The 16,903-nt window shown below is 40.4% G+C and overlaps 1 protein-coding gene across 2 annotated transcripts in view; it reads left to right on the forward strand.

Annotated features, from left to right (window-relative positions):
• The window catches only part of unc5ca (unc-5 netrin receptor Ca), a 177,456-nt gene that overhangs the window by 74,136 nt on the left and 86,417 nt on the right, over positions 1 to 16,903 (forward strand). For both annotated transcript variants that reach the window (XM_029439626.1, XM_029439627.1), the window contains exon 2: positions 15,219 to 15,455. In XM_029439626.1, the coding sequence (XP_029295486.1) occupies positions 15,219 to 15,455 (237 nt within the window). The remainder of the gene's footprint in view (positions 1 to 15,218; positions 15,456 to 16,903) is intronic.

The raw sequence follows: 16,903 nt of genomic DNA on the forward strand, positions 1-16,903 counted from the left end.
AAAATATGTCCCCATATTACTGCGCTCTGACAAGCACACCGTGGCCTTGTGAGAGACCTGATATAACAATAACGAACTTTGTTCTCTCGCTGTAGAGAAGGAATCTACTCCAATTACAGCATTTATACAAAGCAGTTTGCATAATCCGGAGTAGATCTATTTGACTTTGTGTTTTCATTACACAAAATGCAATCCTATATAAAAAAAAAAAAAAATACATATTTAATCCACTTCAATTTCATTAACTTTAACCTCTAAATGTGGAACTCTATTACAATGAAAGCTATCTCCTCATCAGTTCCTGATGAAGCTTAAAAGTTAGGGAATGATCAACTCATCTATAGTCTTTGAGACTAAATTGTTACAGTACATGATGGGAAAGTGATTCATTGAAATATATTATAAAACTTAAACTGTCACTCAGGCTAACTCAGACTAAAAGTAACGACACGGTGGAGCGATGAGAAGACTAATGTTCCACAAAATAATACATGAAACAAACCAAAATGCCTTATTTCCATCACGTCCTACATTGTTTTCCACAGTTTAACTGGCACTTTTTAATGTCATCTCGTCGCACACCTTCAATAATATAATGGCACCCGACAGGAGGAGTAACACCACCAACTCTATCTTGATGCGCTCAACTTCTAACATTTGCATATCGGAAGTAGATGGACACCATGTAATATACTTCCTGTACCCATGGCATTACATGCCGTTTCTCTGTATCCTGCATTTCTTCCCCCCATCATGTTAAATATTCACCTCTTTCATTATACATTTTCAATCAAATATCTGTTGTGAAGTGCGCTCTAAAATAGTGTCTGTGTCCTCCGGCTGCTGTAGGTTAAACTATTTGTAACATCTTTTCTCCATCTCTGACACGCTTTACTAAATTGTATCGAGCTTCCAATCACAGTATGTCATCTCAAAGTTTTTCAGGCCCACAAGTTTGCAAAGGAAAAAAGACGGTTATTATCATAGAAGTGCTGCTATATAGTGGCATCGGGATCACAATCCCAATCGGAATGAAATAAATGACGAGTACTCGTACAGGTTACTGTATGAGGCTTACTTGTTTGGTCGGAGGAAAGCTGCAGCAGAATATATGCTCAAAGGTTATTATGGATGTTTTGCACAATGACACCAAAACAGAATTGCCTCCCTCACCTTTAATTGCCAAGCTCAAATTCAGCAACGGCAATTACCTTTCTAAATGTGTTGAGAATGCATCTAGCACTGAGCTACAATTAACTTGTAAATGTTTTAAAAGGATTAGTAAAACTTTGAACTCTTGAATGCGCCCATTATTTAACGTCACACCTCAAGTTCACAACATTTAAAAGCATAAGACGTTTGATTGATTTATTGATATTGGTTTAGAATGTACACCATCTACAAGCATATCATTTCCACATGCCAGCTCTCTAAAAACAATAGTATTGGCTCACTCAGCTGTAGTCCATTACCTCTGAGCTTACAAGCCTGAATCACTTAAAACCCATTCATCAGCTCTCTGACAGGGCAACCTACTGGAAACACAGTCAGTCATGCAGTGCATCATCTCTGTTAGCCCCCCCACAACATTTCAACTTGTGACCTTAGCCTCCACCTGCACAGGCTCTTTCATCATACAACACATCTTCTTTATGGCTCACTCACTCACTCACTCACTCACACACACACACACACACACACGCAGGTGCACACAAATATACACACTCGCACAGACTTAAAAGCCTCATCACCTTTGACCTTGTGACCCCAGTTAACTAACTAACCTCTTGTTATTTCCCCCGTTCACTGCACCTCTTTGTGTGGGGCCTCAGTGAAAAGATCCAGTCATGCAGCACTGGTCGCCCCGGGGCAACTTCAGCTTCCAGCTTATCAACATATCCATACATCTCTTTTTCTTCACCGATCCACATATACACAGAGTGACTCAGTCACTCAGTCACTTGAGGGTTTTGAACTTCTAACCTTCTAACCTTTTGGCTTGCTCAGATGTGTGGCCATTTCCTGGCATCTCTGTATACCTTCTAATGGAATGTATATGTATGCTGTTAATGTTAATGTTAAGCCCAACAGGATACACCAGAGCAACAAACAGTGTACTTGCTGTATTTGAAGTTGATCTTGTTGTTTACATGTGTACAGTATATTCAGAAGCTTGTAAATGAAAGCCACACATATAAAACATCATAGCCACTAAATGTCCTAGAATAATTTGTTGCGTATTATTGACAGATCTTCATGTGTAATGCCAGATACCATAGCCCTATAGGACATGATTAAGATCCACTTCACTGTTTCCACATTTGAAGTCTTAACCTTCTTGTTTATGTATGACCATGTGCTACTAATGCAGGGCGTCCCTCAGCTCTATGACCGGGCTATTTAGAATCCGGTCTCCAAACTAGTCAAGTAAAAGTTAATGATGCAGTTACAGTTAACTCCTTTCTATATGAACTCAATCTGAACTTCATACTTTTCTGGGATCTATTTTCTGACCAGCTAATATGAGATTTGTAAATACATAATTAACCGCACAGTGACTCTGTGTTAAATGGAATTACTTTGTGATTCAGAATAGCCTGAAATGGAAATGAATCATGGAAATGAATCCTAAAATTGAATCACCTAAGATTGAACTCACAACCCTTTAGCCATTTCCAGCACAGCAGTTTTCCTATTGTACAGTGATGTACCAATATCCTTACTTTAGCCTTTTCACAACCTGAAGTTATGGTCTTTTGATTTAACTGTGGTTACTGTTATGCTGTCTCTTTGGGTAAAAACAGAAGGTAATATTTTGTTTTGAGGTGGTTGGAGTGTTTTTTCAGATATCAAATTGAATGGGGACAGGTGGAGAGAGATAACTTAGGTTTCATGTAAAAGCTTCGAACTGTCTTGTGGTTGAAACAAGTTGAAAAGAACTTGCTCTGAATGACTTCGATGTTCCTCTCTTTGCCGTTTTAATAACACTTTGATGGACATTATTTTTTATTAATTTTGTATTCTAACAGCTAGGATTTTTTTGGTTTCTCCAAAAATAATTGAGCAACAGAAGTTGTCTCTTTTGATCCGTCCAAGTCCTAAAATAAATGACAGAAAGCATCAGCCACAGACGGCCCTTACTGAGGAGTGTGAAAACAAGGAGCCACAGGGCTTCAATTCTTCTTCTTTTTTAAGGATGTTCCCAACACCACTCATGACACCGCTCTGCTGCCCCAAGTGCTTAAGAAATATAAAAAGAGAGATATTTCAGAATAAAGTCAAGATCTCTTCAAGGTGGAAATACGTTACCGTCAGAAGTTACTCATTATTCCCTTTGCTCCAAAGGCAGTTTTGTAGTGTCATGGCAGACTGCCATTTCACCTTGTGAAGTCTCACCCAGCTTTGAACGTTCCAGCTTCACCATTGTTTGTGCACTTACCAGCAGCAATGGGTTGCATCTGAGCCACATCTCAGGCACTCCTACAACATACATGTTTACGTGCGCCAACATGAGTCTATGTATTTCTCTGGGGTAGCTCATGAATTGGAGGCTGTGATAATTTATTTATTTCAAAGTGTGAGAACAACGAGGGCACTTCCACGTACTGTACACATTCTCCACTGCTGAGCCAGGAACCACATGTTTTTGCTCACGAGTACTGTTGATAGCACTAAGAACACAGAGAGGACATGTTAAGGTTAATGTTTAAACCATCTTAGACTTAACTATATGTTAGAAATGCATTTTTAATGTTCATGCAAAAGTACTTGCTATGAATAGCACAAATACTGTCAACACAGCGCATGTGTTGAATCATGTATGAGGTTTCTGTGTATTCAGTACCAGTAGAAAGCTTTATACCATATTGAACTTACTGATGTAGTGTGAACTGTGAAAGATAAAACATTTTTTTAATTCTGTTTTGTGAAATGCAATTTTGGCCTTATTCAAGCCAATTTATTCAGGCTCAAGCCTGGACAACAACTTTGTTTTGGCTAAAACTAAAACAATTGCTTCCACATCAAAACTTTGTAGTTTCTTTGTGCTTTTCATTCACAAATGTTTTCCAAATCTTCATCGCCTGGCCCAATCTTCAAATGAGGGTTTCACTAACGAACTCTTTACATTCTTTACACATTGAACGTTAACTAGCTGGAGAGTCATAACCTGTTGGCTTCTTCTACATCCTAGAAGTGCCTTTGTGTAAGACTCAATGAGGCAAGGATAATGTCGATGTAAATCATTGTATAATTGTAATTGAATTACTAACAATCAGACTTAACTGTAACAATAAATGTGTCTTTATGTTTAAAGTCTGAACCCAGCCCAAATATATCAATATCCTAAAGTCCTGTTGAGCTTGGGCTGAGACATCTACTGTGAAACCTACATGACAGGTTTCATTCATTCATTGATTATTATTTATATTTTTTTGGTCACTTGAATCAATCAGTGATTCAGTCTCTTCTGGGCTGGGAATGTTTTTCGCCCCAGAGGCAGATGAAACCCATTCAAAGCCCATTGTGTGATTCATAAAGGCTTCGGATTTGATCAAAATAAGGCTGAAAATAAAATAAGGCTGTTTCTCTCCTGCTGTTCTCCTCTCTCTCTCTCTCTCTCTCTCTCTCGCTCTCTCACACACACAGCCTCACTCATGAGATTGTTGCGTCCCTGCTCAGTAACCACTGCTCTAGTTCTCACAAGCTTGAGCACAGCTCATTTCAGAGAGTAGTACTTGTGAGGGTACCAGACCCAAGATAAAAGTTAATTAGGACTCTGGCAGCAGAGGATCAGGCAGAAAGAGGGCCAAAACAGCAGAGATGGTGTCAAAGGAGTAACTTGACATTTTGGACTTCAGAATTTTCTTCCTCATCTGGCTCACGCCATGGCAGACCAATATTTCCCAAGTTGGCACTTAAAATTCCAAAATGGCATGCTAGTGCTGCTGGCATTTATCATTAAACCCAGTAGGTAACACTAGCTGTGAGCTAGCTCATTACGTTGCAACCAAAGCCACTAGTTTCGAGGAAGAATGCAGCACTAATGATGTGTTTTTATGTTAACTCAAGAACAAATTAAGGGTTTTCTGTGTTTCATGATGAAAAAAATAATCCCTCAAGAGGACAAATAATACACCAACAAATCCCAAATCTTGTTAAATATTGTTAAGATTACGAGGAAATTAATGAAATGTGGGACTCATAACAGAAAAATTGAAAAAACAAATGGCAAAGGGAAAAGAAGAAAGAAGAAGAAAGATGGATGTACCATCTTGAGCCATAGTTTGGAGTAAAGAGGGCATACACATTACTGAGATGCAGGAGAGATGGGAGAACCAATGTTGTAGTGTGTGTATGCATGAGAGAGAAGGCAAGACAGAGAAGTATGGTCAGTAATGTGTCTGTAATAAGGTCAGAGGCAGAAGTCCATTATGAAACCCCCTTGAGGCTCTATTTATAGTGACCTAAGGAGGGAGGGAGGGATATAGAGAGCTGGTGAAATGGTGAGAAAAAAAAGAGAAGAGTTTGAGATGAAGAGGTAAAAGATGTGGGGCTGTGAGTGAAAAGATGCCAGAGAGCAAAGCAGGGAGGCGAAGTGTTGGGGAAGGAGGGAAGATGGGAAGGCGAGAAATGGGGATAGCAGATGAGAGCAGGAAGTGTGGAAAGGTGCCAGAGAGAGAGAAAGTGGGAAATGATGCAGGAGAGGAATGAGAAGAGGAAGACAGCAGGGAAGAAGGAGAGTTTGGCTAGGCAAGGGAAAGAAACAGTCGTGCGGTCGGAAAGCATGAGGGTGTTAAGGAGAGACTGTAGAGAGGAGGGATAAGAAGGCGAGAGAGAGAGAGAGAGAGAGAGAGAGAGAGAGAGAGAGAGAGAGAGAGAGAGAGAAGAGAGAGAGAGAGAGAGAGAGAGAGAGAGAGAGAGAGAGAGACAGTGAGCCTCCAGATGGAAAAAGGCACGAGCAGTGCAATGTCTGATCCAATTTTATTTTCAGCTCTGAATAAAATAGCCAAAATATGGGAAAATCTTCAAATGAAATAAGCCTGTAAGCTGTTCTTGATCATTTGAGTTGAGGCCATCTTTATAATTTGTGTGTGTGTGTGTGTGTGTGTGTGTGTGTGTGTGTGTGTGTGTGTGTGTGCGTGTGCGTGCGTGTGTGTGCATGGATGTTGGTAATTTACCAGTTATTTTCTCACTAAATAGAAGAATAGTGGAATAGTAGAAGAGTGGCTGGGTGGCGGTCAATGTGAAATGCATCCCTGGAAGTTATCGAAGAGGATAGCAGGATGGCTGAATTAATGTCATTTATCCAAAGCAAAGGGGGAGTGAAACTAAGATGCAAGGAACAGAAAAAAAGAAGAAAGAAAAGGGTGCACAGAAAACGTGAATACAAACAGGTTTTCTAGAGGAATCAGGAAAGACATCACAAACCAAGATGAAAAGGAGTGGCGAGACATTTTGGGCAGATAGAAAGAAAAATAATCATAAATACAGATAGACCTGCACATAGAGAAACTGACAGGTATAGAATATATGCAGACACACACGGTGAACACAGTGAAGGAAGAGCCAGGTGGATAGGGAGATGTGGATCATAGAGCACAGACGTACACACTATCAGGCAGCCATACTATCAGTTGTCAGCCACCCAGAAAACATTATCTATCTCCTTGAAAATAGAAGTCCTTCCCTGGCCAATGTTTTGATATTCTAATGCACTTCCCTGCGCTGGCTGCTTGTATTAATAGCGATGCTGAGCTGTGATAGGGGAACATGAATGAAAGCGAATCCTTGCATTTCCCTCAGGCCTGGGATAAGGGAGACAAAATCCATCTGGAAGATAACATTACACATCAACTCGCACAAGTTTGTACCCCCACAAGCTTACATAAGACTATGCATATGAATGAGATATTCCATCTGCATGTGTGGTGTGCGTACATTTTCTGTGTGTAACACAAAGGGAGACTTGTGCATTACAGAGCTGATAACTGTTCTTCATGATTGTGAAATGAGTGTAATTATTTTTCTCTGACTCTCCATGTCGTTCTCAAATCTTTTTCTTTCCTATTATGGTGTTTCTGTAATATCACTGAATTATTCAGTTTCAGAAACGCACAAGTATTATGTTGTGAATTTGTTAGGGCTAGTTGTGGAAATTCTCACGTGAAAGATTTCTTCTTTTCTTCAGTTCGGTGTAGTTTGGTTTTCACCTAGCGTAACTGAAGAGAGGTCGACTTGCCCTAAATGGCCGGCCATTACTTGTTCTCACACCAGTGACCTAGTTCCGAAGGAGGATGTGGAATTAAAACCCACAGCATAGCCAAGGACTGAAACAGATTGGTTATCATCTGGCCTCACTGTGATCGCAGTGGCCGATGGTGTGACGTTTAGGGTTCCACCCACGTACCGAGTCATATGTAAGACACATACAAAAAGCTGTAACCAAAGCCTCATCGCTTAGTGCTCAACCTTGAAAGAGAGGAATCAGATATTAAACCCTGCCTTGGACCTTCCTATGCTGTCCAGTTAGGTGTATCAGTACACCGAAGCTGACTTGCGCCAAAGAAACTGAAGATAAGCTCTGCCGTAAGAGTCATTTCAGGACAAACACGGTGTACTTGCTCCCCAGTTCTTCACATGGAGCAGTATGCTGTATACCTTTCCTCTTCATCTGTCTCACTCTCCTTCTAAGTATAGGAAGCTGCTTTCCAAAAAGCTTGTGGAGTGAGGAGGAAATAGCTGAAAAGATCAAATGCAGAAAGATGCTTGAAGCAAGGAAATAGGCTCAAGGGGAGAGAGTAAGACAAAGAGAAAAGAGAGAGAGAGAGCGGAAGAGGGAAGACGATGATTGATGAAGAGAGTTACAATAATGCAGGAACTAACAATAGCAGCTGTTGTCATTCGGGACAGCCATAGATACATATACAGTCCTGTGAGGTGTGCGTTTGTGTGTGCAAGTAACGTTTGGCGTTGAACCAGCCATGAAAAATAGCAACTGAGGGCTCTGACGCTGCCTACCTGCAAACACCCCCTCATCAGCTGCTCCTGTGCTGTGCGTGTCCTTAAAATGGGACTGTGCCCAATCGCATATACGTGTGATGTATGTCCAACTGTGAGTGTGCTACTTTTAATCTGACTAAGCAAGCAGCGTCTGAGATGGTGTTCAAATCAAGGGCGGTAAAGAAATGCTATTTTTTAGTTGTTTTTTTATGATGCATCTTTTTATTCATTCGCCTTTTTTATCGTTTAATAACTCTTGTTTCATCTGGAGCTTTTTGACCTCATAATACAAAGAGATCGTACTGATTAATCAACCAATCATACTGCCTTTTAAGCTAAATCTCCTCTGTTGTTTTTACAATTCATTGGAGTGTTGCAGAACCTCATTGATGTCTTTGCCTGGAATTTCTACCAATAAGTAGGATTTACTGGAGTTTGTAGCAAAGACTGCTGAAAAAGTTGTTTAGGCAAAGTCAGGGGATCATCAAAGTCAGTAGACTTCATCCACCTGGGTCCATAAATGTTTGCATCCAGTAGTTGTTGAGGTATTTCAGTATGGACCATCCCGAAATGAAATGTACTATATAAATACTGACTGAAATAAGTTTAATACATCAATTTTAGCACAATGTAAGACCCACATATCACCCGTAACATGGACTTGTTATTGAGTAAAAAGAGACATTTAGAACAGGAAGTACAACACACATAAATACACACTAATATTCACATTTGATGTGCTACGTTGACCTGATAACTGGAGGCTTTCAGAATTATAATTTGGGAATAAATAAAATATTCATGTCACAGCCACCACATGAATGTGTGTGGTTCTGACGTAATTATTCAGACTGTGAATTAACTGGGCTTTACAGCACAATGCCAATGTATGAATATATTTTATTAAGCAGTGATTTCTTTCCAACACATACAAAATGTTGAATAACAAAAAGCTATTCATAATGTTAGTTGTTTACTTTATGTGAACTCTACTGTAGAGGGAAAGTGAATTAAATAAAAACCTTCAGGAGTAAAAAACATCCTAAGGAAGGAGTATATCACATTATTTATTCACAAAACGTTTTGCTGCTTCTTTCCTTCTGCTTTATTGATATTTGCCTTTTTCTTTTACCATTGTCCCTATTTCCTATACCCAACCTCGCTCTCCCTTGGAGTCTATGTATTATGAGGAGTTCATCACACTGCACTGACTTGATTGCAGTATGTGGTGTGCGTCCTAACCACCAGGCCCTCAGGATACCTCAGATATATTATTTTTTTATTCTACAAATAGTGCCTCTCTTTGCTTCTTTCTTAACTAAGGACAGATGTGGCCTGATGGAGTCCCCCCTCTGCAGGCAGGCTCGTAAATCTAGTTCCAGGCTTTAACTGGGGCCTTACATGTCATACACAATGAAAGTCTGCGGACACCAACCAGCTGTCACAGTCTGCTCCCTCATTGAGATACTCTAGCTGTCAAGTACTTTGTGCTGTTATGTAGCACTGAAAGCCTGGTCGGCATATAATTGACTATGACAAGGTAGTGTTCTGCGCATGCCAAACTATATCTTCCCAGGGTTATTTCTGTCATCATGGTTGGCCACCCAGTGTTTGAGGAGCTCCTCTCCCATGTCAAATAATGCAGATGTTCATTTGTATTGGATTCAGTCTAAAAACCAAACAAATCTACAGCCAATGATGAGAAACATTGCAATATAATGCAGTTCAATACACAAACTGCTGTGTCACAAATTACCTTAGAGTTGAATGAACAGAAATGGGTCGTGATAATCTTGATAAAGATATGATTTAGTGTAGGGCTCATTTATTAGTATATACTGTTGTTTTTCTGAAGGTAATGCTCAAATGTATGCAAATTCAATTATCCCTTTGGACAAAAGCAATGGAGTGATTAAGTTCTCTCAATTTGCATGTCTACTCGTGTCTTGAATAGGGTGGCTTTTATCAAAGTGTCGATTGAGAATAAGCACCTGATTAAGTTTCCAATGGATGCAGATGCTTGTTGCCTGGTGTCTTGTTTCAAAAGGAATATAACTCTCCAGGACACTGTGTATAACTCCCTGTCATGCTATGTCAAGTAGTTCAACTGACTTAACTCGCCCTTGATGTCTTCTTTATAAACAGATGACTCTGAGAAATGCACCGCCCCCCTACACACACACACACACACACACACACACACACATACGCACACACTGGCATACTGGCAGTGTATATCGTTTATATTTGATCATGTATTTTGTGAACTAGCATAACTTTGCTTTCCTCCCTCATCTCAACCATTTATTATCTGAAAACAAATCTGGATAAGAAAGGGAGAAAAAATACAAGCTGAAATACATGAAGGAAAGGAAAAACAAAGAAGAATGGGAAGGTTAAAAGTGTGCGATTATGCGAAACATTTTTGTTCCTGTGTTGTGTCCATTAGTGCTGTAATAGTTCATGAATGCTTTGACATAGCAGACTGTGAATGGAAGTGATTTTGATTTGTTATGTTGCGCTCGCAACACAGAAAAAAACAAAACTCTTCAAAACTTGCTTTTCAAAACTACAATAGTATACAGTGCTGAAAGAATTACAAGTAAAGTTATTATTCAGAAATGCTCATCTCAATAACTGTTCTTTCCAATAAATACATTCCCAAAGGTACAGCACACTGCTAACAATAATATTCTAAATACCTTTATAAACAGGAAAGTCTAACTGTCAGCTATATACTGAGGAAAAAATGGGTGAGCAAAACCTGAGCCACACGTGCATATTTATTGTTTTAAAGCATGAATATTTGAATAGTGGAAGAGTAAGCTCTTGAGCACTGAATCCCCAATGGTGTTAGGAAAAAGGTTTCAAAAGAAAGAATGATCAAATCCATTTGTCATCATCTTAAAGCAATAATAACAGCAAATTATGAAATAGCTGGAGAGGAAGAGATTGTATTCATTGAGTGAGAGTAACACCAAAATGCTGCTGTGTATGTGAATAGCTAATCAGATTATTCCATTTCTACCGCTGTGTGTGTTGTATGCTAGTATATGTGATCCTTGTACAGTATGTGTGTGTGTGTGTGTGTTTGGGAAATGGGTAGCATCATATATCTAATTGCAGAGCAATGATACACTAGCTCCCTGCTGTCCCATAATGCCTTAGTAGCTCTCTCTTGTTCCACCTCTCCCTCAATGGCCCTAAACTGCTTCAACCTTTTCAAGATTCTAATAGCTCTATTCAGTTGAATTTTTCAAATAATAAACAGTAAATGTGTAAGTTTGTGTGTTTTGGGGTATAATTCTGGGCCAACAATCCGTGGGCTGGAGTCCTGGTAAATATAAGCGCCAACAATGGGTGTTTGTACTTTCCTGTGTTTGTGGTCCCATTTTTCTTCTACTGTACACAAATGTTTTTGCACATTGTGTTTGTATGTGTGTGTGTTTTATTTTTGACTTGTGTAATTTGGCAGCACAATTGTCTGAGATAGATAGGGATCGTTCCAGCTTTGTTTTCTGTGCGTGCGTGTGCGTGTGTGTCTGTGTGTGTGTCTGTGTGTGTGTGTGGATAATGGTTACAGAAGAGGGAATAGGGGTGAAGGGGTACTGGTTTTAATAGTGTGTGTCTATTTAAGGTATGTGTGTGTGTGTGTGTGTGTGCCTGTTTCCCTGTTTCCCTGTATGTTTTCGCAGCTGCTGTTGATTCTAACTAGCTGATAACAGGGTAAGAAGTATGATCTCAGGATTTCCACGGCTACTGCACTGATACACATCGTAGACCTCTTACCAACAACACAAAACCCTAACACACCCTCACGTAGACACAAAAACCCACATTCTCTTACCCATGAGGCATTTTGACCCTATATGGCTGCATTTAGCTTGCTTTAGGACACAGACACGGTTGCATACCTCTGAATTTCTCAGCCTAAGAGTCTTGAAAATACTTGATAAAGTGTTCACCGTTGTTGTTAAGTGGCCTCAAGGGCAGAGTTTTTTATTTTTTTACTTTGGGAAGGACATATTTTGTAGGACGACCAACATTCACAGTTGTGAGGAACTATTAAGTAAATATCCAGATATCTTGCTTTTTTACTCTCCGAAGCCAACACCCTGGCAACTCTACATAGACCCTTCTGGTAACACTATTAGGAGTTCAATGGCAAGATTCTTTGAGACAGTTGAACATTTTAGTAGATACATTTCATCAACATCTTGACATTGGTAGGTGCATGTTCCTACTGTCCTAAACCAAATCTACGCCTATGATTGGCCTACTCTTCTTTGTTGTTTTTAACAGAAGAAGCTGCTTCAGACCTCGGCCAGTAATGTTAATAATAGAAAATCTTTTTATTATATTTTACCTCCTTCAATCTACCTCCTCCTTTCTTTCCCTCTGTCATTAATCCATCAATCTGTCTATCTATATGATAGATCAGCTCACATTGTCACTAACACTTGAACATGATTTGCCACTTCTGATGACATCATTCTTACCAGATTTACGGACATTTATTGGTTAGGTTTGTAGGTTTCCTAAAGTGGGTAGACCTACAGGCGTGAGCAAGTGAATAAATGTGTTTTCTGCCCCCGGTGCATATTTACTACATGGCGTAAATCGAACCTGGACATTGTTCTGCTACAGCCATCCATTACTGATGACAGCATTCAGGCAAGACGTTTATGAGGTGGGCTGTTAGGATCAGTAATTCACACTGTCAGGAGATCTGAAGAGAGCAGTGGGTTAAAGAGGAGGAGAAGCAAAAGGAAGGGATAAGATTTAGGATGAAGAGGTAAAAAAAAAGTTGGGAGAGGAGTGGACCAGAGAGGCAATGGTGGCGCAGAGGGGAAAGAAAATTGTTGGCATTTTTGAGACAAAGCTTTTTTTTTATGAGAAAATGTCTCTCCATCCCTCCCCTTTTCTCCATTCCACCCACCCTTTCTCTGGCTATCATGTTTCTTGTGCCAATCAATATTTTATAGCTGTCGCTCCAGAGCAATGAACCCCCCCAGCTCTCTGAATGACAGATGAGGGTGAGAATGGGTGTTGGGGGCAAAGTGAAGCAAAGCAGGAGGGAGGGGTAGGAGGGTGTAAAGCAGAGTGGTGGAGAAACATAAAGTAACAAGAAATAGCAATAGAGAAAGAGGAAGGCAGTGCAGCAAGTCAGAAAGAGACTGATGTAGAAATGGGTGAATATGACACTGGATAAATAACCAAGAATGGGAGAAAATTTCCCACAGATAATGAATTTATGCTGTGAAAATGTTTACCAATTTTCATACTGTCAGAGAACTAATTACAGAACTAAGAGAGAAAATGTCGTGACAGCTTCGTGACATCAAAGTGCCTACTTAATTTTCCCCTATTTGTGTATTTGTGTACCTAAGCTGCTTTTAGCTCGTAGCCCACAGCACTTTCTTATTTTCCAAGATAATGACTACAAACACATTCAGAGCAACGCATATGTGTGCACGGGCGTATAAATGCGCAGTTATATGTTGCTTTTTTTGTATATTAGGTGTTTAGGTGTGACTGTAGCCATGACACATTAGCAATGGAAAACCTTGAAGCTGTGTCAAAAAGGTTCTGTGTTTTAAAATGTTCCCATGAGTCACAGCTCTCCAGGTGAGGCAATCACACACACACACACACACACACACACACACACACACACACACACACACACACAAAATGTTCTAGACAGTCTTAATGAAACTGGATGGGGTGGAAGGAAAATACAAGTTAGAAGAAAATGTGCATTTTTGTGTGCGTGTGCGTGAAGTTAATATATGTGCATTGTGTTTGTGTGCAAGTGTGTCCATCAGAGTGAAAGCAAGAAAAGCCCCTTCCTCTTCCTGTTCTTGTAATCCTCTGTGTTTTGGTGACCTTGGCAACCTGGTGACAAACATTCTTGGTGTTTCTTTGATTGAGGCCATGGGTGGGCGTAACTGAAAGGATAGTGGAGGAGAGACAGCAGGATAAAGGAGGAGGAGGATAAAGTTCTTGGTGCCCTTAAGGCCCGCACACACTAAACCGACATCAAAGAACTAGTAGCGACAAAGGCAGACTGTTGCGTCGCCTGCCATCGCCTGCGTCTTGGCCAAAAAGTCACACTTGAACAAACTGTAAAGACCACAGCTGACTAGCAAATGCGTTCTGCGCCTGAGTGACAGAAACAATCTCTCCATACCAGCTGGTGGTAGCGGTCTGTATTTGTCATTCAAAAAGGTAAACCGGAAAATGTAGGGCTGTAGATATCCAAGCCATTGTTATGTACATTAAATAAAAACAGTGTTTGCCGACCATTTTCACACCACTCTGTATATATCTTAGCTTCCTTCCAGATGGACATATCATTGTGAATCGTGTATTAGACTGATCAGATGAGATGAAGATGAAAAATGTAAAGAAACTTTGTCTGTGTCCTCCTGACCCTCTTGTTTTCTGCAAAAATTAAGACGACGGACGTTCACCGACGGTCCGGCTTCGTGTGTCAGGGCCTTTAAAGTTTGCCCAATGAAGGCTGTTTAAAGGCGCAGTCACACCAGTGTTTGAAACAATATCACGTCAAAATGAACTGATTTCAGTTGTTTGCACAGTCATGATGCAAGAGTCAACGGTTTAAATACTTCTTTTAAATAAAACGTGCACATTTATTTTAACATTATATCAGAATCTTTGTATCTGAAAAAGGTAAAGAACGTGCATGTCTGCACAATGCATTGTTGGGATGTGTGTGCTTTGGCTCCTCTGTGAGCCTGTGCGACCCGACTTTACCCATAACACCCGCCACTGCGTAGGTTTGCGGAGATGTTTGTGTATTTTTGCAGAAGCAAAAATTCACAATCTTGTGGGAGGTTCTTTTTTCTAGAAATAACTGATATTCACAAGGTTTTTACAAATGGACACGGCAATCAGGTGCTGTTTACGGCTCAGTGGAATAAAATTAGATTCTGTCAAGGTCACCGGCTTGAGACACGGCAAATATTAGTGATCAAAAGAGAACGACATTGTCTCGAACACACTAAGTTCAGGGGACAAAAGCTGCTCACTGGTGTGAATCACAGAACAATAATAAATAACTGAAAGAACTGAACTGAAACAACTTCTGTCCCTTTTAGTCCTTAAACCAAGTCGATAAAACAAAGAAATGTGTGAAAATACTGAGTAGCAGAGACTTTCATAGTTCTAACCTTTATCTCGTCCTCCCGCAGTGAGAGATGATGATGATTTCCTGAGTCTGAGCGAACTTCCGGAAACCTTCCCCTCCGACCCTCCGGAGCCCTTACCTCACTTCCTGTTCGAACCAGAGGAAGGCTACATCGTCAAGAATAAACCTGTCAATCTCTACTGCAAAGCAACGCCCGCCACGCAGATTTACTTCAAGTGCAACAGCGAGTGGGTCCATCAGAAAGACCACACCGTGGAGGAGAGGGTGGACGAAAACTCAGGTGAGTTCACAGTCACAAACCTGTACACGGATCTCATCAGAGAGAGCCATAGACATTGGACGGATCAGTTCACACTGTGAAAAATGGATGGAAAATAACAATTAACTGCCATTCAGAGAGCGAATTCACTACAGAGACTGACAAACTGTTAATTGTTTTTTACAGAAAATACTGGTGGTAGAAACCTGACTTGTTAAGTGCAGTTGCATGTCAGTTCATACACGGGAGAGCTGTGTGGACCTTATTTATACAGTGGATGTTATTTTCCAGACTATTTCTACTATATATGTCAGACAATTTCAGTTAAGTTGACCTCTCAGCCTGCATATGTTTATGTGTCTGACAATGATGAGATTTTGCACTGTGTGATATAATATTGTCACACGTCCAGAAAATGTGGCCAACATTTCTCCCAGGTTGTCTCACTGGTGCACTGTAAGCAAACAGGTTAAACCTATTATTCCGGTGTTTAGTTATTTGTGCTGAAAGCTAGGTCACATGTCACACGTGTGTACACAGCTGCCCGGCGACTGCGATGTTCACAGGACAGTTTAATAGGATCCACAGTTATGTACTGGACTGCAGCCAAGGTTCCACACTTGTCACTTGACAGCACATGGTATTATTCTGCTGGCTAGGTAATGATGAATCATGCTGTTGCTCTGGCAGGAAGACAAAGACGTACACAACCTGGTTTCTTAGACTTCAGGTTGATGTGAGCTCAGCTTATGGGTCTCCACCTGCTTGTTAATGAGCCTGACTCCCCAGAGCGAGTGATTAAACACCGGCTAAAAGCAGTTTAAAAACTCCCGATATATAGTGTCTACTGAAGGAAATACACAGTGGGGTCAACAGTAGCACAAATCAGCTTGTCGGTAGTTGATTTACTATGTTCTTTTCTTCAGGCAGGTGAGCAAAAATATGTAGTACATATTTTATGCACCCAATGTTTGATATGTGTCAATGTGTATATTGCACTGCAATTGCTAGGAAGCAGAGATTTTGATTCCTTCTCAACACAAGTTGACACATCTACTTACCCACCATATTTTCCTTTGTATTACAAAGTAGACCCTGGAGCCAAACATTGTGCTGTGTGTGTGTGTGTGTGTGTGTGTGTGTGTGTGTGTGTGTGTGTGCGTGTGTATGTGTGTGTGTGTGTGTGTGTGTGTGTGTGTGTGTGTGTGTGTGATTAGTGTCCTGGTTGCTGAGTGGGTCTGCTACAGTGTTAAACTCAAGATGGAGACAGAAGCAACTGAGCAGTACAGTTTGATGTTCCCCCTGATTTAGCTGTCACACATGAATAGTCAAGGAAGAAGAGAATAAATGCAACAAAACCTGAAAGAAGTAAACATGAAAGAAGTGAAACAACAAGTACAGATGGAAACACACAGAGATACACACAGTGGCAAAGAATAGAATACTGGTATAGTCTTTGGAGGGAAGGT

Source organism: Cottoperca gobio, chromosome 9 (genome assembly GCF_900634415.1).
Source record: "Cottoperca gobio chromosome 9, fCotGob3.1, whole genome shotgun sequence".
Lineage (NCBI taxonomy): Eukaryota > Metazoa > Chordata > Actinopteri > Perciformes > Bovichtidae > Cottoperca > Cottoperca gobio.